This window comes from Rhopalosiphum maidis, chromosome 2 (genome assembly GCF_003676215.2).
Source record: "Rhopalosiphum maidis isolate BTI-1 chromosome 2, ASM367621v3, whole genome shotgun sequence".
Classification (NCBI taxonomy): Eukaryota; Metazoa; Arthropoda; class Insecta; order Hemiptera; family Aphididae; genus Rhopalosiphum; species Rhopalosiphum maidis.
Genome location: NC_040878.1, coordinates 4,509,497 through 4,536,500, shown reverse-complemented (window position 1 = coordinate 4,536,500; position 27,004 = coordinate 4,509,497). Strand labels below are relative to the sequence as shown.

Genomic DNA, 27,004 nt, shown 5'->3' with positions numbered 1-27,004 from the left:
CGTACAAACAAGCCGTTTATATTTATGATTAGGCGTATGTTTTTTGTTTGTAATTTAAAATCATTTATTATTATTATGATAATCCCAAAAAGGGGTAACATAAAAAAACCGTCTGTAAAAAAACTCTCTCTCCAAGATACTTAATGTGTTTAGGAAAATGAAATAAAATTGAGAGGGGATCTGTGAGCGACGGATAGAATGGGAAAAAAAACTGAAGAGTTTTTCTTACACGCCTTCAGAAAAAAAAAGATGAAATAACAAGGCGGATGTGTTGGTCCCAAAGGGTGAATATTATACGAGTCAAACGATATTAAAATTTAAAGCTCTTTTTTTACCGTCACAAATCTAAAAAATACATGATCATACTTATAAATGTGAGCTCTTGTATTTTTATTATTATTATTTTACTTTTCACCGGCTCTTGCGGTTGGGTTTATACTACCTACTTAAGTTTGTTAACAATAGTTGAATACATGCAATATGTTTTCCACTAGCTCGTAAACCAATGAGTGACGGTACTTGGCCGATATTTAAAAGGTGATATTCTATTCAGTAATTCTTATTATATGCACATTTTTTTATATTCTACTTATTAGATGTTCTCGACTTAACTACACTTTTAGTTAATTTCTTTCTTTTTTTTATTTAATTAAATTAGTATACATCTGGGTAATTATTTATGGATACATGCATATCCATTATGCGTACATGATTATATAAAATCAGTAATTAACCAAAAAATGCTTGTATATTTTACTAATAATATATTTTTAAATAACATGTTTAATGATAATTAATTAAATTCATTATCAAAGATTAAATTATTTATTTATTTTTACCATTTTAATATCGATTGTAGTTTTTAGCTACAAATGCACAACAACATACTTAATGCAAATTTGATACAAAATATTTTTAGACTTGATTACTTTATCATAATTAATAAGATAATATCTTTACGATATATATAAATATACATTTTTTTTTATATATAAAATGCAGGTTATTAGGTTTTAATTAGTTGTTAGACATAACCATAATAATTATAATAATATAAGCTTATATTATATTTTCACAACATGCTATTTTTTTCACTATATTTAACTATATTATATTATGTAATACACTAATACTTATAGAGCGTCTTGTTTTTTATATTAATTGATAATTATTAAATATATATAATTTATTATTTTATTATACAGGTAATATAAAAATTATCTACTTAATGTACAATTTATATTAAATTTAAATGTATTATATAACATTATAAATTTAATTTAATTGACTTTAAATGTTCTTCAAGTATTAAATAAAATATTATTTTAATTATTAAATTATCTATATTTTTAGAATATTTAAAAAAATTGTAAATTTTAATATTATAAATGTAATTTAAATGAAACACGTAACCAATGTTATCAGAATAATGTTAATATTACTTTTAGTTAAAATATAATTATCACATTTTAATTTGGTAAAAACTTTAATATTATTAAACAAATTAAATTTAAACATCGAGAAAATATTTTGATTTTTATATTACATTTTAAACTTTGTAAAATGATAAGCCAACTTTATAATTCTAATGCTTAAATTGTAATTTTGTTTTAAAGTTATTTTAGTATTGATATTAACTAATAAATTGCTATCTATAGGTATTAGATCACCAAAAAGTATTTGTAACAATATACCTATTTAATCTCTTACAAAAATATCATATCTATGGTTTTCTTTTAGTTGGTACTTATGTTGGTAATTCAATGATTTTTCATAATTTATTGGTAATTTATATACAGCTGGTGTTAAACCAGGCAATAAATAATTTAATAATACATGAAATATTGTCAATTAAAATCTTATTTTGTATTTATGTACCTATATGGAAAATGTAGCATAATAAATAAATGTTAGGCATTAAATAGATATCAGTGCATTATTGGTTTTCTTTCTCTGACCCAAGAGTGACATAGTAAATTTGCGTTCAGTAAAACCAGTCGTATGTTGTTAGCTTTAATATTTGAATGAATTGACAAGATCAGACTTACAGTTAAGAACATTAATTATGTCTGTACGTTTATATTTCTTCTGAAATTTCAAATTTATAAACACAGATAATGTTATTAACTTGAACTTTATTAATAAGTCAATTCACTCGGATATTAAAGCTAATAACACAAGATTGATTCTGCTGAACGCGCAAATTTGCTACGTCTCGCGTGGTTCCAAGAGAGAAAACAAATAAAACGCCAAGTGATCCTTTTAAGTCGATATATTTCCCAAATTAAAATATTATCTATTTTGAAAGAATTTAGCATAAACTATTTTAACCCTAGTTTATAAATTATAGTTTAGACTTTTTAAAAATGTTAAATATTACCGATATTTGCCAATAAGTGAAAACTAAAATAAATTATATAAATTAAATATACTACTTCCTTTATCTATTATTATATATAAGAACTTACATAAATTTATTATTTTAATAAATGTTTTCTAAAAATAAATTATTTTTCAGTGATTTTAATAATTTGTAGAGTTGGTTTGGGCTCTTTAGTTTTAATAATTACTTGTGTAAATTGTACTTGAGATAATAAATCTAAATGCAATCTTGAGCTATTATGATGCGGAGAATTCAGAGGGTGTTATTAAGTATTATATAAATAGTGATTTAATATGCATTAAAGTTTAAGTTGTTGGATTTTATACTTTTTTTTAAATTTATTTATTCAAGAAGTAATAAAACGGTTTTTTCAAAAATAATCTTATGACCACTTCAATTAGAAACGTGCTCATTACCACCTCTCCCGCCTCTATCACTACGTCCTACTCACCGACCGTCATCGTCAACGACTGAAGCGGTAAAACGGTTCGGCATCGGTTCATTGCGTGCTTGACTTTGCGCGTTCTTTTGTGTCTACCCTGACTCTTTAGTTGTATTTGTTTTTTTCGTGTCTGTATATGTCGTTTAATATTCATAGTCAAATTATTATTGCGTATACATAATATATATTATATATATCTCCCACACATACACGGAGCTGGTGGGATGCACAACCCGAAAAAGGAAAAAAATACACCCCTGACAAAAATAAAAAATAAAAACAAAATAAAAATGGGATAAAAAAATAAAAATAAAAAGGAAACGAGAAAAAAGAACAGAAAGAACGCGTCCTCGGAAAAAAGGGAAAATACAATAAGTGTACAAGGGCGAAAAAAAAAATATATATAATAAAAAGTTGAGGGGGTACGATGGGGTGTGCGTGCGAGGGTGGGTGGATGGCGGGTAGACGTTATGTACCCCTTCCACTGCGTCCTAAACTCGTACGATGTTTCCATTTTCCTTTGCCTTCCCCTCTCTCCACGACCCACCTTTATTCAATACTCCCCCTCTCTCTCACACACCCTCTCACTCGCTCTCTCTCTGTCCCTCTGGCTCACTCTGTTTTCCTCTTATTCACTCACTCTGCCGTCTAGCGCTCGCTCTCATATTGCACCTCCCCGACGTCGTCGCGACGATGCCCACCCTGTTCCTTTTCTTCGTCCCGAGGTTTTTTTTTCTTTTTGTCTTGCATGTATCTCATGTGTGTGTGTGTGCGCTCGCCGCGGACGATTTTTTTCCCCTTCTCAGTTTTCCGGCATCGTTCGTTCTGTACGGTTTTCCCGAGCGCGAGACATTTTCCACACATATAAAAAAACTCAACACACACAAAAAAACGTTCACAACTTCAAACAATATACGAACAATCGCTGTGATTGTACTGTTCGTGCACGCGCCGATACGTCGTTGTGGCTCGCAAGCCACCGCCGTCACATCAGCACACACACACACACATATACATAATATACATTGTTTCCGTGGTCACCACGCTGACAGCAACTGCAATGACGACACGGCAGCGAAACGAACAGCGACCGGACGACGACGACGACGGCGGCGGCGGTGACGGTGACGATGACGATGCGGTTTCGCGGTCGCCGCCGCCGCCGCCACCACCGCCGCCGCCGCCGCCACTGTCACCAGATCCACCGCCACCACCGCTGCCACCACCGTTACTACAACCACCACCACCGCCACCGCCGCCGCGATCTCCACCTTCGCCGACTACACCGTCTCCGCCACCGACCGTACGTCCGGCACCCGAAGATGTGGCCGGCGGATCGGTCGCATCCGCAGCTGTGGCCGCCGCTGCAGCCAAGCTACGGCCGGCCGAATCGCTGATGTTAAGCCCGTCGCTGTACTACAAACGGCTATTGGCCGCAAACGTGGCCGCCACTTTCGGCAAAGCCGTCAAAGCGCACCACCAACAGCAGCAGCAGCACCACCAACAGCTGCACCAGCAACAGCTACAACTGCACCCCCATCACCACGGCGTCGTCGGCGGTCATCACCACGTGGCCGCGCTGCACAACGCGCACGGCTTGCATTTGCAGGCGGCCGGTCACCATCATCAAAACCAACTCATGGGTCATCACCAGCAGCAGCAACAACCGTCCATCGCGGGCAACAGATCAGCGGCGGGTGCTTGCACGTCCGGCGACGACGACGAAGATGACGGTGACGACGACGACGACGACGACGATGACGACGACGATTGCGACGACGAAGACGACGACGCGGACAGCGGAGGACACCATCACAAGATCGGCGGCGTGGAGGTGACGAGCGCGCGCGACGTGCAGTTCCGCGACAGGGCGCATGTGGGTGACCAGTCGTAATTACTTGCGCGCGGGCCGCGGGAAGGCGGCTGTTTTGGCGCGATTCTCAAACCACCACCACCGCCGCCGCCGCAGACAGCGCGCACGTGTTATTTAACTTTTCATTACCAACGGCGCCGCCACCCCCGCACGTCCTGCACTACCACGGACGACGTTAGGGCGAAACGCTGATGCTTGTATACGTCTGTACAGCCGAGACCTCCGGCCGCGTGCGCGTAATCATTACACGGTTATCTTCATCATCCCTTATTTTAAGTCTCGCAACACCCTCTCACCACTAATACGTAACTACTTAATAAAAAAACCGCTGCACTTATCGCAGTTCGTACATCGGCGATCCTTCCTCTCACCATCGCTCCCTCAAAACTTTTTCCCTCCAATTTTAAAGGTATACATCGCAATACACCATTTTAAGTAGGTTTTATATTTATACACCGTTGAATTCCACAAGTATCGTCTCTCTCGATATTGGACATGTGCAACAGAAACGACTTATGGCGTTCCGATAAATAATATTATATAATAAGCGTACCGATTGCATCTCCTTGCATAGTTTTATAAAATAACGTGGCTTATAATATATTATTATCATTATTATTATTTTACACATTAATACACGGAATAAACGGGTATCGATTTTTAAATCATATAGGTCAGTCTTAGAAAATATTAGCAATTTCGGTCGACCGCAAATTTTTTATAATGGCGTACCTATAATAATAATTGTATTTTATAGTGATATCGCTCTCGATAGTTTTGAAAAGTTAAAAACGCATTTTTATGGAACAATATTTTGTTAGTTTTGTTAGACTTGTTTATGTTTTAAAAGATACCAACCTTCAGCTACTGCGCCACAGCCACGTCCCGCACTAGTTTTTAATCTTGTAGTTCATCTGCTTTTCTATCTTAAGCTCGGACAAGATTGCAACATTCGTCCATTGGCACCGAATAATCGCTAGCTCGTGTGAATGCGCTATATTATATTTATGTAAACATTCGTAAGACGAAATTAAGATATTTATTATTTATATTAAGTTTTAATAAGAGTATTTTATACGTATTACTTTTTAAAATAAAAAAAGGTCACTTTGGGCCTCGTTGGACCTAACCGTCAGCCTCAATAAAAAATATGTCATTCATCATAATCTATAAACGATATTGAAACGTTATCGTTTTTTTTTTTTTTTTTAATTGTCATTCGTGTTCATCTGGAGTCCTAGAGAGCGAAATAAATTAAATATTATTCAAATATTCAAACGTCAACAAGGGACAAATGTTGCTTCTAACGTACACAAAATGATGGTTTTTTTTTTTAATTAGGATCATTTTAAAATCACGAGTTAAATGTTTTTTTTTTAATATTATAAACCGCAAAACTCGTTCTCGATCTCGATCGATACCTACAACATGTAAGGCATATATTACACATGTAGTACCCTGTCTGGCTTATTTTCAATTATTTTCTACGCTAGTGAGAAACAAATTTTTGTTTTTCACAGTGATTAAAAAAAAAAATCCCCATTTACCAAACATAACTTTACAATAAATATTTCAGATTGCTTTATTAAATCGATTATATTAGACACATTATTTAATAGATATCTAATATTATTTCAACTGATAGGTACATTTTTTAATTTAAAAATTACTAAAACTTAATATAGTAACAACTTTATTATTTTATATATCAAATAAAAATTTTAACCAACATTTTTGAAGAATAGATTTTGGGTCAATATATTTGGTTTTTATTTTTTTATGTTTATTTAAATTGTATCCTTAAAACGCATGGAAACTAATCGTGACATCATTTAAATAATAGCGATGAGTATTACACCGAAATTATAACAACATAAAAAATGTATAACCGTGCAACTACGCAGTAAATATACTAGAAAATGCATTTTGAAAATGTAATCACTAATAATTAATAATAAAAACAAAAAACAGTCTATATTACTAATTATATTGCATTTTATTTAACCATACAAATTATCGATTTTCATTAAATATAATTTAGGTATTATTTTAAACTGTTTATTTATATTTTAACTGGTATCATATTATTTATTTAATAAAGTATTGAATGTTTAAAAATATTAATAAATCATAAAGTTGTTTGATTTTAGTGTCAGTTTTTCCTCGAATTTCATTTCATATACATTGCAAACTAATAAAAAAAAATCACGAACTATTTATATCAATATATATATATATATATATACTGAAAATTTAAAAATATTGGTCTTTATTACAATAATATGATATTTATCAATAATTTATGATAAGCTCCACAAAAGAAATATATTTTGATAATTTACTATTTAAATTTTGATGTCTTTTTAATTTTTTTTGGAACTTTTATAGTAAATATTTATTCAAATTGTATAACTAAACTGTAACTATAACAAAATATCTAAACCTTTGTTAGAAAAAAAAACCATCAAACAAAATTACGAAATGCATCAAATAACATTTTAATAAAATAATTTTTTTTTTGTTATGTTTATTGTACGCTATGTATTTCTATATACTCATAAATATCTCTTACGCATAATAAATAATAATTTAATATATATAAAACATTATAATTTATTTATACAAGTCTAAGCTAAAATTACTGATTACAAAACCTAACAGGTTAATGGTTTTTTTTTATAATTTATGGTAACAAACATATATATATATATATAAACAGACTAAATCGTATAGATTTTTTGAGTGGTTATATTTACTCGAGATTCTTAATAATAATAATAATACTTAAAAAATTGTTTTCAAGTGTAACGATTTGACATTATTTGGCAGATCCAAAAATTCACTATTACCTATTGGACACTAAATTCCTGTATCACAATAATTTTGATTTTAATCGAAACAATGTAAGAACCTAACACGTTCCGTGATTATACGTTGTACCTACGTCATTTAAAGGGACGAAACGTGAGAACTATACATCCTACTTCATATTACTCGTAAGTCAATTTTGTCAGCCCTTTTACCCCCCTAATTTTATCAAACAATGTTTCGTTCGGCCTCGTTTCTCTGTTTCAACGAATTTCCATTGTCCTCGTTTGACAAATAATAATTAGTCCCTACTGTTTGTTTATATATTCATCATCATAATAATATAATAATTATCACGCGAGTTCTAAGGTTCAACCTAGTTTTAATGTCAGCTACAAATGTCTGTTCTGGTACAATGTCGTTAATTGATTTCTAAAGTAGGTGGAAAAAAAATTATTATAAAATAAAAATTAACCGTGAAACTGGTTGATATGTGCTCCACGTGCAGCTCTTACGCGTATAATATTATGTGTTCGCACTGTGCACAACGTATTATAGTTTTCATTTCCAAGGTCGGTAATATTATAACATTATCGTGGAAAAAAAATGATAAGAAGAGCACACGAGCGTCTGTTCGGTACGCGTGTGGATCGTCGCGTTTGTTCCCATAATCGCAGTGTGGCTCCTTTTTTTGACGGGATCACCACATATTATTATTATGTCGTACCATATTAAACGATATTATTAAGACAGTCGGCTCTTTATTTACATATATCATTTCACTCTCAGAAAGTCATTGACCCGTGCATATATACAAGATCGTGTTCAAAATAATATTATATCTTTCGTATAATTCTGTCGCGTATGAAAATTCTTTGATCGTGTGACATCTATTAAGAAATTCGTTTGACCGACGTTTTGTTTTTATTATTCAAATATCCAGTCGAAAACTTGATCGATGTTAGAAACACAATAAAATACACAGTTTATTATAACATATTAATATAATTAATGTCTAGAATAGTGGTATTATGTTGATTTTAATTCACTATTATTCATTAATAACAGTATATAACAAAGATAAATTCAAACAATCGTAGGCTATTCACAAAACGATCACGAGATAATATTTATTTACGTAATAGATTATATTATATATGTAATGTAGAGAACTCGATAACTTAGTTACATTTTTTTTTTTTTTAATATTTTTAATATTGCTATTGTGATAAACAAAATAAAACACAATTTAAATATACGTAAGATATGGACCTCTAAAAAATTCGCAACTTCATATAAATTATATACGACAATAGTAAATATTATAATGATCTGTATACGTATGTAGCACTTTACACAGTAAAATTTAACGTAGGTATCACTAGTTATTAATAAATTACTCAATTCGACACATATAATTATATATTTAATTCGTATTATTATTTTTGGGTTTTTGAGGGTTAGGCACAATAATTTTGAACATTCGATCGTGTAATAGATACGATTTAAAAATACTTTTTATGCTAGAGACTTTTTTTTAAAAAATGTTTTCATTTTGCTTACTATACTTACACTACCAAATGTTTGTACTATATTGTACCTATCTGATTACAACAACATATTATGTCATTATTTCTTTGAAAATGAATTCCTAATCAACTGCATAGTCAATTCACGTCATATAAGTCGGTACCTCCTACTCCTATAATATTAAACATATTTATAAAGTTATAAAAAATTATATACAATTCAAAGATATATAATAATATATTATGTATCCGTTATGCGTGCACACTAAATTACTACTATCTTCATTCAAAAGAATTGGTGCAGTGTTATTAGATGATCAGATGAAAACTTTGTCCGACCCTTTATAGAAGTTTTGTGTCGACTGGTTACAGAAACAACCAAAAGTCATAACTTACAAACTAGGTCAAAGTCCTTAACGCTAAACCCGTTTTATTCGAAACTTTTGTAGGAAATGGCCATGTGTCGCTTATTATTTTTAAGAAATACGAAAATCAAACCTTCAGCCAATATATTCGGATAACATTTTTATATTATATTATTTATTATAGGTATTAGGTGTATAATATAAGTACGAATTATATAAAAATTCAGACAATCAAAAGAATGATTATAAAGTATTTTGAGGAAAAAATTATTACATATTACTTAAAATATAGGCGTTTAAATACAATTTTACGATCAATTTTATTTTTTACCCTATACTTATATAATATTACTATGTTTACCTTTAAAATTTACACAATCACAATATTAAGTGCGGGACCCGTATATTATGTGATAACAATATTAAATAATTGTTTTTTACGATCAACTTTTACCTTTTTTTCTTTGACATAATAATATGTATTGTATAGTACTTATAATTTAATACGGCTGCGTTTTAATTTTCATAATCCTCTTTAAGAAACTGAAATTTCACAAAATGCAGTTATTACGCAATGTTATCAATTGTGTTATTGTATTGTATTGTGTTAAGTATTTAGTATTATTCAAAACCGAGACAGATGATATATTTAAGTATACAAGAATATAAATTTGCTTCGAAAGTAAAATTATTGTATTAAACGATGCTAACTCGACGTTTCAGCATCTACACGTGTTGAACAACATAAATAAGCTGTTTTTTTTCCAAACATAAGCTTATATATATATATTTAACTAGACATACGCGCGTGTCCATTTGACATGAGAAATAAATATTCAATAATAATGTTGTGTCAAGTAATCAACGAATTCCTTAAATGAATGTGAATACAATTTTAAGAACATTAGAATCTAATTGTTCCAACTATTGAAACATTAAACTACAATATATATATAATTATTATACAAAAGATTAAAGTATTTATATTTTTAAATATGTAACACATAATATGCCTTCATTATAAAGAAGATTTGTTATTAGTTTTATAAAATGTCAAAATATTTATGTAGTGTTATTTGAAAAATAACGATTGAAAGTTTAAATTGTAAAATACGCTGTTGTTCCAATACACTCTTTGTGTTTACAAAATAAAATAATATAAGTAAAAAGTTTTAAAAGTTGTATAGTGTTTATCGTATTAACGTATTTATTGATATTATATTATTCAAATTATTTCGATTAGTGTATATTTCGAAATCAATTCGTACTACGTATTTAAATACTTAAGTACTGAGATATATTTATAACTAACAATAAAGCTGTACATTTAGGGCTTCACTATTTGCTTAATTTAAACAGCCAATGAATTTATGTATACCTTTATTTATAAATTGAATATTATTTATTAGTCATCGGAGATCGTAACTATATTATTAAAATATATGTATATATACATTTATTTTTTATTAATTGCTGAAATTTATCTTTAATATTAATTAAACTATTACGCATATTGTGTATTATTTTTAATTATTTCTCTTATTATACGTGTACCACATATGGTAATGACGTGATACTTGCCAATAAATTAATGATTTCTGTCACAAGTAAAATGTTTTTTTTTGTTCGGTAAAAAAATCATTTTAATTAATATTATAAATACCATAATAATTTTAGTTTATATAAATTAATTTACACAGGTTCTGCAAAACTCAACACCCGTAGGTATATTTAACTAAACAATAACAATAAATCTTATTATAATAACGAATCGATTTTATACTTATTTCAGTTAGCTAATTACAGGTAAAGGTACTCGTTTTTCCACACTTTATTGACGTTGACGAAAATACTAGTATGTATAAACCGTACGTGGATGATAGATATTTATTATTTTTTTATCACAAATAAGCAATACCATTATTTGCTAATGTAGGAATAAATTATAAACGAAAAACGGACGACTTATTGGTCAAGTACGAAAGCAGCATTTCACTTATCTATTATCTATACATATTATATTAAATCTATTACAATACAAAGTTAAAGTGGCTCATAAACTGTAATATTATATATAGGTAGTTGCATTTAAAATAATAACATTGTGCTTGTGAGAAGCAAAAGGTCGGGGTGTATATATCGAAAATGAAAAACGTCAACGTTGTAACGCGCGATTTATATAGTGAAACAGGTAAATGGTATGCGCGCCGGAGCAAAAATAACTCGTCTACGTTATTGTATATATTTTTTATAAATTTTTCCACAAAGGACATCGTAGGAAGAAAAAGTAACCTTACGATATTAGAAATGTAATAGCGGCGGCGTTTATGTGCGATTTAAAGCACCTATACCCTTGCAAAGTGCACTTGAACACACGCGCACACACACAAAATAGGTAACGCGAATGGAATTCACATTTGTTTCAAAAATGAAAGTTTGCCGTCAACGGCTAAAAAATATCTCATTCGTCTTGAACTCTGTTCACTCTGCGTTTTTGGCGATTAGAATATAGCGCACAACGATCGCCAAGCCGACTACTTGTATATACTATGATGATAATATTCTTGCCGCTCACGTTGTTATTATGAACTGTGTTCTTGATGGATTTTTTCCGTTTTTTGTTTGGTTTCCGACAGAAGGCGGCTTTCCTGTGGCCGTCACCGGAGCAACAGGCACAGCAGCAACAGCAGCAGCAGCAGCAGCAGCAACAACAGCAACAGCAGCAACAACAGCAACAGCAGCAACAACAGCAACAGCAGCAGCAACAGCAGCAGCAGCAACAACAGCAGCAGCAAAATAACCTTGCCGTGGCCGGTGGTCAGACGTTGGGCCCCGGAGCCGGTAGCCTAAACAACAACAACAACAACAGTAGCAGCAACAACAACAACAGCAGCAGCCACCTGAACGGCAACAAGTGTGGCGTCGGCGGTATCGGGTCGGCCGTCCACCCGCAACACCTACAGCAGCAAGGTGGCGCGGCCACCGGGGCGGGCGGCACCGGACTGGTGCACTGGATGTCCATGATGGCCGAGCACATGAACAACGCCGCGGCCACACATCACCATCACCATCACCCACATCACCATCATCACCCTGCCGATCCGGCCAACGCCATGCACTACATGTGGAATACGCCGGCCGTAGACGTGGTGAGTACCTTATTTGCTTTGACGGTGGTTAATATTATATTACACGTTATTATTCTTAAGCACTAGTGGGCATATACTATATTGATATACTCATAAACAAGTTCATTTTCATACAACTTTTTTTTTACCCGACTGCGGTTGGTTTCCTAAAAAATAATAATAAATACTTAATGGCTTAAAAGCAGCTGTCTCGAGTTACGATATAAATCGCAACGAGTTATTAGAATTCGACTTTAACGGGAGGTTATTTATTTAAGTCTAATTATGATATTGTTTTGTCTAAAAAATAATTATCTACAATACGCGCAAAGGGTGTTGGGTTGATCGGTGAAGAGGTTTTTCGCTAATTCGAAAGCACTTTGGCGGATATTTCCGGTTAATTTGAAAAATAACTCGTCGAGTTAAAAGCAAATCGTTAATAAAAACAGATGTATAGGCGTATAGCTAGGTACAGTGTGAATGTTCTTTAATAAACGGTTTATGAACATTTAAAAAAAGTTAAAGTTGCACAATCGCCACAGAGTTCTGATAAGGTAATTAAAAAGAATTATATTACATTTTTATGACTTGGTATTTTTTCTCCGTTTCAAAGTTTACGCTTTCAGTTGAATGTATATTGTTCATTATCTATTTACTTGAAACCCATCGTTGTAAACGATAAAATCCAAATACGATACCCGAATAACCATAATACAATATATTATGATGTATACATAAATTATATGTAAAGTCGTTATTATCGATATATCTATTGTAAATGTTATACGAATTATACACGAGTCGACTTAAATGTTATAAGTTTTATTTAAATCGACTACACAATTCGTTTCATTACACACTTAATTGTGAATCATCGTAGAGACTTTACAGTAAGCTCGCCACACATCATAACTCCAACGTGTAAATTATCACAGATCTCGATTATATAATATATCATTATAATAATAATAATAATAATATTGTTCATTTATAGATTTTGTATTTGTTAAAAATAATCTTTTAATTTCTCATTCCACGGAGAGTGAAAAAAAATACATCCTGCGCACATTACCGGTGGACCTTTATAACGTTTAAAAAACACCGTAGTCCCGGACGAAAATAAAATCTCAAGTCCTTTTGATATTATATTATATATATAGATGATTTATACCGTGGTTACGTGCTCGTGGTAGCCAACAATCGTGAGAACCACATTACCGCGGCTATCTTTCCAAAATTAAGAAACCACTGACGCCAATATAATAACACGAATGAAAAACCGTATATTGTGATATTAAAATATACACACCGTAATAGTGACGACTCATTGTATTAAAATATGGTGAGTCGGTAACTATATTGCGTTGTTTATACAATTCGTATACACATTATCGTATCGTATTCGTATCGCGTTATTATTATTATTATTTTTTTTTCGTCAAAGATTATTAAACCGTGAACAGAAATATAATCATACATAACTAATTTTTGACTGAAATTAATCGAATCGGTATTTTTTCTTATGAACCAGATATATACCTATATTATATTATTGTGATTGTCGACTGATTGAAACCATCTGCAGTAAAACGAATTATTATCGTCATAATAATAATTATAAACCGTCGTAGAAACGAAATTAATACGCATTATTTTTTAATAAATCAAAATTAATTTTAATATTTTATACTAGTCATATACAAGAATCGATTTTAAATACGAGTAGATCCGAGTACGTACACAATGTGATCCACTATAATGTCAGAAAATTATAATAAGTACGTTTGAAGTTCTATACTATAGATTATAATATTAACAGCCTTACAGCCTAAACTTTGTTCTTGAAGTTAAACAGTGATAAGTGTTTATAGTGTTTGTGATATTATTTTAATGACATCAAATACACTTTCATATTTTTGATTAAAATTTAAGTAAAAATTCATAATTAACAAATAATATTTATAAAATTAATTAGTTACATTTGTTATTTTTAAATTATATAGCAGTGTCTTTACTATAATAATATTTAAGAGCTTTTGACAGAAAAATTTTCGTTTTATTAGCAATAGATTTAATGGGTCAAATAAAAATTGTAAACAATTCAATTTTGGTAACGTCCAAACTTGAAGAATTTTAGTAATTTTTAAAAAAAATTACAAAACCTGGAAAATTAGTAAAATTATTATTTAATTATTGATATATAATTCGTATAATTTACGAAACCCCCATCGAATGTGAGAATTGTTATGTACAAATTTGAAATATTATTATTATCTTGGGAGGGTGAGTTAGCAATTGCCCGACATAAAATCGATTGAGGTATTGTTCTTATTTTTTGTTAAGTTTAGGTTTATTGTGTATTAAAATAAATATTGTTTGAATAAAGTTTACATAATATGAGAAAAATAGCTATTTAAGTACCATTATATTAAATATAAAAAAAAAAAATAACACGGTAGTTGTAATAATAAAACGATACAAGAGTTAAGTAATTTTTTCATATCAACACAGTACTAACACTAAAATGATAAGAATTTTAAGTATTTGTTTATTTGAATAATCATCCAAGAATTAAGACGTTGTTTAGAATGACTTTGAAGAGGTTATTCCGAGTTCTTATTTTCATGGTTAATAAAACATAGTATATTAGTATTGGTAGTATGTTGATTTTTGCGTACAAAAAATGATATGTAATACAGCCAGGTAATAATGTGGTATAAATAACAACACTAATTAAAATATGTTTAAATCAGTTAGATTGTTAGTCACTTAACCAAATATTTCTATTCGATAATTAATTAAATTATTGAACAATTTTGAAAAATTACTGCGTATAATATTGCGTCAATATATAATATATATATATATATATATAACATTTTTTTATCCAGAATGTATAACGTATTAGCTAGGTTGTTAATTAAGATTTATTACATATGTTTTTTTTTTTATTAAAAACGTTTAATATTGATAGTAATTTCCTATTTTTAGATTATTATATCGTATTCAAAATGTACTTCGAATTAATTTAAATATATTTTTTGATAAATATTCATTTCGAACCTTAATTAATCAATATATAGATTTCCTTTTTAAAAACATTCATACGTATATAGATTCTTATTGGTTATCGAGTTTTTTCTTTGATTTTATATTCATGACGATGACGTGGCCACTTTCGTGATAAATTTCAATTTTTTTCAATTAATTTTCAGAATACATATATTATATACTATAGTTATATTTATTCCACCTTCGAAAATACTGGACAAACAAGTTGTATTCTTTATGAATAAAATAAAAATTACATAAAAGGCACAAAGTCGCGACCGATTTCTCGATATTTCAAACATAATTTGAATTAAAAGATATTATATATGGTATTATGTACGGAATTTATAGTATGTTCTCGTCTTCTCTTGTATTTTTGTTTTGTTTTTTTTTTTATTTTCCAAATCCGTTATTCGTGATCGAAATGAAAAAAAAATCATCTCCGTACCCTTTCGTTTAACCGACTTCCGAATAACGGATGAAAAAAATTTGGAAATAAAAAAAAACGTCGTGCATAATAGCATGATAATAATAATAATAATCATGATATAAATAAAAACGCGTCATTACTCGTCAGCGTGTGTACGTCGTATACATTCATCATATCATAATATAATCCGCGGCAACGTCGGTTGTTCGTACAATACTCGACGTGTCATTATGTAAGTACATATTATACACATAGTTAGTGTAAGTATACGATGTCGTACACGCCGCAGCAGAAGCCGTTAAGACAAAAACGTAAAAAAAAAAAAAAAAAAACGGGACCCGGCGGGCACCGTATACAGTGGTTGGTGCGTGGAGCACATCTTAATAATTCGAGTCCGTGAGATTTTAGTGTAACGGACTCGCGATGAATAAAAACAAAAAATAAATATACAAATAAATAGGAATAAAAAAAAAACTATCCGGCTCATCCCCGCTCGTCGTCGTACGCACGTAATAATTACAAACCCCTGTGGAGATGCGCGGCCATGAAAGAGAAACGCGTATTTAATATGCAAGAGATGTGACTATATAGGTACACGTAGATGATGTGCACCCAAAGCCGGTGGTAGGAAGGGGTAAGGTGGCTTGCTTTTTTTTTAACTTTTTTTTTACTTCCCATTCCGTCTTATCCGACCCCGCGCATATTACAATACACACACATAATAATAATATTATACAGTACGCACGTAATATGCACATTGCAACGCGCATAGAACAATAATCATCGTCGTCGTAATGCGCGTGGTAGTACCGCCGCACCCTCTTCTATGAATCTTTTTTATTTTTTTTATTATTATTATTTAGCGTCGCCAGATAGTTGTATCTGGTCGTAAAAAATGAGATTTTTCGGTCCACTCGCGGCGTACATACCCGCACATATACCTACTACAGTCACGTACGCGCACCGCTGGTATACGTAGGTAGTATAATGCGTGTGCGCGCGTATTACCGGGTGCAAAAAAAAAATAATAATAATAAAAAAATATATTATAATGCACACACACACACACACACACACACACACACACACATCGGGCATTTGAATAATGTGTAAAAAACAATCGCGCAACCGGTTGGCCGCGCCCGGAGGCTTATGCAAATGCCGAGCCGCCGCACACAAGTGCCGAGCGATGGGAACACGCCGAGCTCGCGACTCGAGAGGGTTAACTATGCAAATTACTCCGTAGTCGGCCCCCGTCGCCTAAACAAAAGGATGCCTTTGCGTGTGTGTATGTTTTTTTTACTAATGGTCATGGGCCATGGGAGTATTTTTTTATTTATATATATATATACATATATACACATCATTTTTTTTGTCTTTACTTTCTATTATATTTGTACACACCTTGTGGCTCTTTTTTTTTAATTTTTTTTCGAGCTCCATATACCCTTCCGAGGGGATGAGTATTACACAACACGTTTTTTTTGTCTTAGAATGAATCCAACGCATAAATTTCAGGGAATTTTTTTTAACTTGTTTTTTTTCTGGACGAAAAAAATTACCAAGACCGTTAGACGTAACTGATTTTTTTTCGGTTTTTTTTTCGTTTTTGATTTAATTTCAACCCCGTCATTGTACATCGTAATGTATAGGTATACCATTACACATGTGTTGACTTTGAACAGCTGAACTTGAACGGTGTGTTCAAAAAACGGATTCATACCGTATCTAAATTAATTTTTAATTCGGTTCACCGCCGTGTATTGTCGTATTGATTTCAATATAAAAAAACACAGCCTAATCAATTTTACAATTTTTTCCTAATATACAAAAGTAAAACATTTTATACAAATATAAATGAATAAAGCCTATTCTAATACCAATTGAATGTCCAATATTATGAGTTCTTCCAAAATATAATACGATTCAAACAATAGTTTAATAAAATTATGAATATTTTTTGCTAACTTTCTACTGTCGAGTTTCATTTAGATTTTATTCTTTTACATTCATTTTCCTGGAATACTTAATCGGTAAATTATACATTTTTACAAAAACTGTCTATCTAGCGTAACTCGGAACAAACAAAAAAAAATTATGTTTGACTACTTAAGCAAAATTATCAGTTTCCTCAAATTATTATTGTACCGGTGAGCTTGTGTGTTTTGTAATCTGATCCTCCTTTAAATTTCAACCTGATCCATAGTCAGCAATTTTGACATTTTACAGTGCTGTGCATTTAGTTTTTTTTTTATTATAATTACCCATGATCGACTATAATTAAGTTAAATAAAAAATTCTATGTCATATTTATTGTTATTTTGTATGTTCATTATTGTGTTTTGCATATAATAGGTGGTAATATTTTTCATATTCTATTCACTGAATACATCTTAAATGACACATTTATTTTTCCTTAATTTACTATTCTGACAGCAATATATTTTTTTATCTAATAAAATATATTTCTGTTTCTATTACATAACAAGTATTAAACATGTACAAAATAAATATATTTTTTTTATATTTTAAGTATTTATATCTATACAAAAGAAGACCTCACACTTATGGGTCAATTTTGTATTACGGTAGTCGTTCCGTGTACAGTACTATACAATTTGTTTTTTTTGTTATTATTTATTTATTTGTGTTGTTCAATTCGCACTAACCACCAGCCCATTGAACATTATTTAATCGAAATCATGAATGAACCAATTGTATGCGATCTGTGGACCCTCGATCAACTTGTAGGCCAATATCGATAACGTGTATTCAGTAAATATTTTTATACACAGATCCTGTGTACACCCCGTGACGACGGCGTTTACAACATGATTACAGAGACGATTTTTATATATATTTTTTTTACATTCAATTCGCCTTTCTTTTCTTCCGATATAAAACCCAAAAGACCACCCCAATATATAAACGTAATGTGTATTACCTCGTTAAATGCCGTCCTGTAGAGTGGTTTATGGTTTCCGATACGCAATTTTTGACCCGAAGAAACAATGCGCACTACCGACATTGAATGGAACAAAGTGAGTATGATCCCTTTTTAGAAGCCAACATTTTTTTACTCGGTCCTTTCCGGCTTTGCTGTGCCCGCTGCGAACTTGTCGACGGACATACACGGACTAGTTGTGTCGTCGAAATATTTCAGTCGGGTTTGAAAAGGGTCTCTTTAGGTGTCTAATATGAATACATATTTGTATGTGTTTTTTATGTATACGTATTATAAGTAAAATACAAACGTAACAAAAAAATTCCTAAAAGTGAAAAAAAAGCTTATTGTATAACATCTGCAAGAATTATTTTTTTTTGCATCGAAAAAAATAACACTCCGATCGTCCAACGCAATTGTTGCTATGTGTGTTGGAGAGTTTTGATAGGTCTGTCCCGGGGGACAGAAAAAAATCTGAAGTGAAATCAACACATTATTATTTTTATACTGTAGAATTATGATTTACCCTACCATAAAATAAGATTTGAAAAAAAAACTTTCCTTAGCAAATATTTACTGATCAAATTAAACATGTAATTTTATTATTATAATATATTATAAAGTCATAAAATTTTAATGTAAAAAGCATGTTTCCTTAATTCTAATATATTTTAAAATATCTCGATCATTATCTGTATATCGTTTATATTTCACCTTTTTTTTCAGACCCTAATAATTATTAATAAAATAATTTACACTTAAGTTGTTGCTAATATTTTATTTTTTGATTAATTACATAAAAACCTAACATCTATGCTTTTATTTCTCAATAAAAAACATTGAACTTAATAAATCATTTTGAACAATTATTTGTAAAAATAATTCCAATGAAATGAATTGGATACTCGAGTATAATGTTTTATTTATAAAATATTATTACATACTTTCATTCAAAGAATTGTTCAACAGTTTAATATTAAACAATCTTATGGATTTATAAACTATTCGCAAAGTAAAAAATAATATCAGCATGCCCTTGAAAAAACCCAAATGTCATATTAATTTCTACCAACTTTAGTTATTGTGATAGTTAGCTAAGATATTTTTCTTTTTTTAGCCTTTATGTGAACTTCATTTTTCTTGTTATTATGATTGTGTTCTATTATCATAATCGTACATAATTATGATCTCGGCGTATTTTCGTTACTTGACAAATGTTGTCATCGATATCCGTCACATTAGCAGTGTTCGGTTACAATATAATAAATAAAAAAAAAAATTGAAAATAATACGTATGAAAGGGTTTCTGGGGCGATCAACCCTTCGGGCACGGTGTGCCTGTTAATCGATTGATTAGAATATCAAAACATAACCGCAGGGTGCGAAAATTTCGTATAAACACAAAGCCCGTGCATATGTTTAAGTGCCGGCCGCGGCTTGTACTCGGCATGCAAATATTGATGGTAAATATTGAGTGCTATTAATATTGTCAAAGAGAGTTTCGGGTTCCCACAATGTGTATGTTTGGCTATATTAGGCAGAGAGAGGAGAGACGGTGACGAGTGTAATGCGTCGCAGATCGTTTTGCATAAAAATGGCCTAAGAAAACAACGGGCCGGATTATTAATTCCGGGTTATATGACAATGGTGGGATGATTTAATTTCTTTTGATTCTAGTCAGTAAAGATATATTATATGGGGATGCGAGCAGGGATGCGAGCGAGAGCAAAAGAATTCGTCAATGACCAAAAGTGCTTCCCGCAGGGCATATATTATTTCTGCTGCAAGAACAATGTAAAATTAACAACTCGAGTATAGCAAACAGCCGAGTCCTTACTAGTGTTCCTTTTATTTTACACACGGGGTGTAGGTATTGGCCCCCTTTGATTCTTTACTACTGCATACTTTCAATCTGTGAAAAATCGTTAGATACAATTCATAATTATTCATGATGTATATAAATGAAATAAGATACTTAGATAGTTAGATGTATTATATTTTATTCCGTAAACACGTCTATATTCTCGCTGAAAAAAGATTTATGCACATTACATTAGTCCATAATCTTTTCAAAATATCCAATCGATAATTTAATGTATTAAATAGGTTTATTAGTGATCTACTTTACTACACTTTGTTTTGTGAAAATTGTATGTTATCAGTCAAATACAATGATTAATAAAAAAAAATGGTTGAATTTTTAAGAAGTATTCTTTGCACAGTTCACGGAAAAAAATTATTAATTAATTTTCATAATTTAATATACTTTCTATGTTTATTTATTTTTAAATATACGAGTAAACCTAATTATATTAATTAATAATAATTACATTAGTAAGTATAATGATCATTCGTTGTAGGATGTGTAGACATTCGTTTATATATTTACTATGACTAAATACTTTACATCGTCTATTTGAAAATCAAACTATTTATGTATTAAATGTTTCATTCGAGTACATATTATATTTAATTAATATAGCCATTCATTTAAAGAGTAAAAAAAATAAAATAAATTTCTCAGAGTCTAAATTAAAAAAAAATATGTTATTTTATTACGTACTTATGGCTTATTTGCGATCCTATTTTCATCTCATAATCCTATTTCTCAACCACTGTTTTAATAATTTTAAGTTACATTTTTCACTTGACATCCAAAATAATATTTTGTATTATTACATTCAAATAATGATTATGACATGACTAGGTTAACCCTAAAATATCAAAGCTATATGGTTGATAATTTGTGATTGCTTCTATTTCTTTAATGGTTTTTACGATGTACTCAAAAGCTATAGACAATTTTAAAGTATAATAGCATCGGTTAAAATTATTGTAACTACGTTCAATTCCTTTGTCATAATAATGTAGATACAAGCTCTAATAACTGTATTTTTTAATACGTTAATTATTTCTTCAGTTACTTTTATTTATTTAAATTAATTATGTTCATTGATTATTAAAAGAACATTGTAATTATTAAATTGTGAATTTTAAATTAAATTAATTATTTTTATTAAATGTAACGAATAAATAAATAATATTTTCAAATCTATCATTCATTTGGTCAAAATCTACTAATTTTAAATTATGATATAAATAGATAAACTTTGTAATATACAACTAGTTATTTTCAATTAGTTAATAATACGTCATATTATACTTTTAGAATACCTATATTTTACAAAATTATACAACAATATTACATATACAATATACTCGTTGTTTACAAGTTGACTCAACAAATTAACATAATTAAGTAAAAAGAGTGGTTATTTTATTACATAAAATATATTATCAAAGTTCCAAATATTATTTAATTTGAATTTATAAAAAATCACTATAATATTAACTTTTGATTTCTAAAATTTATAGTTTTATAGTTTTTTATTTTATGTTTTAATAGTTTTCGTTGTCATGCACATTATAAATTCAATACAAAAGTCTAAACCGTTGCTGTTTGGTGATACTGATATAAATTTATTATCTGTTAAATATTTAATTAATTCATAAAATATAATATTGATTTAATATTTTTTAAGATGTATAAAATATCTTTGTTCGGATAATTTAGAAAGAATAATTTGTTTAAAATTAATATCTTATATTGTGTCTAATACTTCACTAATTATACCTATATTTCAGATTAAAAATAACTCATTAAATACATTTTTGACAAGATAAAATCTCTAATGAGAAAAATAACATATAGCTATATAGTTTATAATAATATTTTTACTATTCACATAGGCATTAATAATGATATAATTGTATGATAGTAACTATTATTTATTACATACAAATTCATCACAAGCCAATAGAAAATTTGTATACTTTGCGATATGCATCTTGACATAATACAATTATTTTGGAACAATCATCTGATGTCCTTACTTTTATAATCAACTGGTAATTTTAGGTACCTATCAATGTTTGTACTTGACCCGATTTATAACAAAATACTTATTGATAAATATCGATCTTTATTAGAATACAATTAAAATTTAAAGTCATAATATTATGCTTTTAACGATTGCCGTTTTTTATTATGTCTCTCCTATTACATTTACGTATATATATTATTACTGGAAATAAATTAATACAAATTAATCTACATGCACTTCAAAAACATATTTTCATCGTTTGCCTATATCATACCAATATTTTAAAATTCCATGATACATAATATCATCATACATAAATTTATAATTTTTTGACATTTTTTTTATTATTTATTTTCGGTAGGTACCATTAAATTTATTGAAAATTAACGTCGTGTTTGTAATAGTTTAACATTAATTAAATTGTAATATCATTAGATGAGTTACAGTTTTTTTTTTTTTTTTTTTAATCAAAATATAATATAAGGTCATGTTTTTTATTACATCGTTATTCGTATACGAATAATAAATTTACTAAGTAGTAATTAGAACGTAGGTACCTAACTATAAATATTATCTTAAAATTAAATGTCACGTAGAAAACCGATTGATTTTTATTTATTTCCATCAATTATCTTTTTTAAGGTTAATTATAATTCATAATAAAAAAACAACCACGTTTTTAGACAAGAAATTCTGGTTGACAATATCTGAAATCAAAAATGTTTGTCTTGCACCTATATAACCGTAGATGTTAGGTAACAGACATCAAATCTACATAATTATACCAAAATAATAACGATAATATTTTATAAATTTTAACTTCTAGTAGAAGTTGTTGGCTATAATTACAAATAACATTTTTTTTTTTATAATTTCATTGTTTTATACAAATCAGTTAAAAAAACGTTATTTATATTTTTAAACCAGTTTGTTGAGAAATTGTACAAACGTTATACATCCCTTAAAGCTCAAAGTAATATATCAATTAAAAATAACACAACCATGTATCCATATAATATTTAAAATAGTATTGAATTCATTTATAGTAAAATTTTATAAGAATATTGTCTTATCAAATTATTATAAGCCAAAAGATAAATTTTACGTAGGATTATGATTACTCAGCTAATAAATTTGTAAACATAGTTAATAGTTTTAACTTAAGAACAATGTTATTAAACAAATTAAATACATGAATTATATTGTTCCGAACAGAGAAATATACTGCTGAGACATTGTTCTTTTCCTACAAGTACAATACATATAGCTACATAGGACAATTGTCAAGATTAAAATCCATTCTATAATACTCGGAGAATTAATGGCATTGTTTTTATAAAACTTTAAATACTAATATTAATAATGTTTTTCCATAGATAATGGGAGTTTATGCGTATTAGAAACAGACATTATTCTGTTAAAATATACGATAATATAATAGTCACAATTATTGTCGGTATTGCAATTGAGTCGAATAGTTGTAGTTTTATTTATTTTATTTTTAAAATATACACACACAATTGTGTCGAGTTTCCGATATCGACAGTCGACACCATCTCCTCCGTGACGATTAGTGTTATATACGAATAATAATATAGGTCCGGAGACCTAATATTTTAACGTACATACCTGTTATACGTTTATTTCTTACCTTTGTCGTCATGAGTAACTTCCTAAATTAAATTTCTAGTACCCTAATAAAATTTTCGCATTTGAAAATTATAGCGTCAACACAAACATTAAACTAGGTATTTGTTATTTTCTTAAAAATATATTTTTTTTTATATTAAATTAGTTCTATTACCTTTGGCCCGGCCGTTGGTCGTAGTACGTATCTTATTAAAATTAAAAATGTATTATATTTTCGATTTTTAGTAGTTGCAGAAAATATTATGTTCGATTAATATTAACCTGTAATATTTATATGTATTGTTATTCGTTGCTTAAAATATTGCCGATAGAGACACGTAAATACACGAATTCGTAAACGCCTCCGACTAAAAATTCTACTTAATATTCGCCTACGATTGTCGTTTCACATTGACAGAAATATCGTTGGAAGTTTGCGGTACGGCAAGATAAACACATCACGATCGTATTATTATTATATTTGACTACCGGCGCGGGCGTTGGGTCGTAGTCGAGCTCCTCGGGTGCGTGCTTTGTGAGTTTGTGACGTATTGTCACACGGTTGGAATTTATCGCATGCCGTTGTCGTGTATATAATAATATAATATATTGTAGTGTGTACGTATATTATGTTTTACTATTATTGTAGACGACGACGGTGTTGGACTTAGACGACGGCTACGACGACGGCGCGTCCCGTACGCCCGAGCGCACCCACCGTTGTTTAGTGCATCGGAGTTCCATTGTCGTCAGAGAAAGAAGGAATAATAAAATAATAAAAGCGAAAGGGTCGTGTCCGGACAATATTACCGCATCTACTCGTGTAGTGTGCGTATATTATATTGTACAGAGGTACCTTACGCGTGTGCACATCACTATTATAATGTTATATCGTCTATATAGGTATATCATACATTATTATATGCGTGTGCTGCGTCGCGCATTTTTGATCGTATGCAAAAGACGAGTTGTGTTTTCGTTTGATCGGCTAATGGGTCACATAGATTACGACGGAGGGTTAGCAATACAATCTACCCGCCGCGCTACGTGTCCCGCGTACCCGCGTATTTATATTACGGTTTAAGTATTTCGTTGTTTAAAAGAATCGAAAAATCGCCGCAGGACGTCTTCGTGTACAGATGATATTATGCATGCACAGGATAAACGGATACTGCGTACAGTATAGTATTATAGGACGACAAGGAGAGAAATAAAAGAACGCGGGTAGGTACGTGATTGGAAACACTGAATGATCGATCGATCGACGGCGGCAGCGGCGGCGGCAGCCGTGTGAAAATCAAGACACGTTATCATCCCTTTTATGAATATCGTATACGAATTTAAATGCCGATAACGTAATAATAACTGTCAACGCACTACCGAACGACAATATCATTCGCAACGCTCTTCGAAACAGTCGTCGAGTCTTATATAATATTATTATTATCTTTTTTTATTTATTTGTTTTACCGAGGCTGCAGATTGATGACTTTCGTTTAACGCTTTGAATTTGTACTGGGTCGATTAATAATTAATCGATCGACATTTTCTCTAACCACATTATTGTTGCTTGCTCAATAACCGTGTAATTCACATTAAATATCGCGTTCGTTTAACTAGAACAGTTAAAATGTGTCGACCGAAATTAAACTTTTCTTGTCGTACACAACATGTATATAAGTATATTTAATTTCATTAGTATTTATACCTATATTTATTTGTTTATGTGCGTTGAATAGAATTTTTTTTTCTTTTAACTAATATACTTAATCCATACCGGATGCGGGAAATGAGGGTAGTCAACCATGCGCACCACTCATATACAGACTCCGGAGTAATTTATGAATATTAACATCAGAACGCTGAAATGTATAATATGCACTTTATATCTATAAAACTGTATTTACTTAATAATATAAATACAAACTAAAATGCAAAAATATTTTAATTAAAATAGGTGGGTGATGGTACCTAAATATATATATCGATTTAATATATATATATATATAAAAAAACTTAACTAAACAAACTAAATAACTAAATAATTAATTTACTTTTATGATATAATTAAATTTGTAAATTTATTTTATTTACAAGAATTAATTAAATAAGTGTTGTACAAGTAAATATTTATTTTATTTTATTTTGAACCGCTAATGATATTATACATATTTATTAACGATTATACGTTGATATATTATAATTTAATTCTTGATCTCGTTCTGTTTATTTTATTAAAATTCTATAATTTCACAAAATAAAAAACTAATAATTATGTTGGTATAAATCCTTATTATGCATAAATTTAAAACATGTACGTAGAGTTTTATTAGATTTAAATTAATGGATAAAAATAAAAAATAATTATATATATATATAGAACAAACGAGCATGTTAATATTTAATCATAAGTCTTTTAAACATTTGATATTATTTTTTACTTGAAAAATCCTAAATTAAAAAAATGTATGTTAAAAGAAACTTTCTATTCATTTTTAATACGCTTGAAAGAAAATAAAAATGTACAAAAACAAATTA

General features: G+C 29.9%; 1 protein-coding gene across 3 annotated transcripts in view; it reads left to right on the top strand.

The window, feature by feature from the left end:
- The first annotated feature begins 3,647 nt into the window (after positions 1–3,647).
- Positions 3,648–27,004, top strand: part of LOC113551517 (zinc finger protein rotund-like) — a 107,424-nt gene continuing 84,067 nt past the window's right edge. For 2 of the 3 annotated variants that reach the window (XM_026953792.1, XM_026953790.1), the window contains exons 1-2: positions 3,648–4,659; positions 12,037–12,549. In XM_026953792.1, the coding sequence (XP_026809593.1) occupies positions 3,886–4,659; positions 12,037–12,549 (1,287 nt within the window). In that variant the 5' untranslated portion in view covers positions 3,648–3,885. The remainder of the gene's footprint in view (positions 4,660–12,036; positions 12,550–27,004) is intronic. The other variant, XM_026953791.1, reaches the window with a different exon arrangement.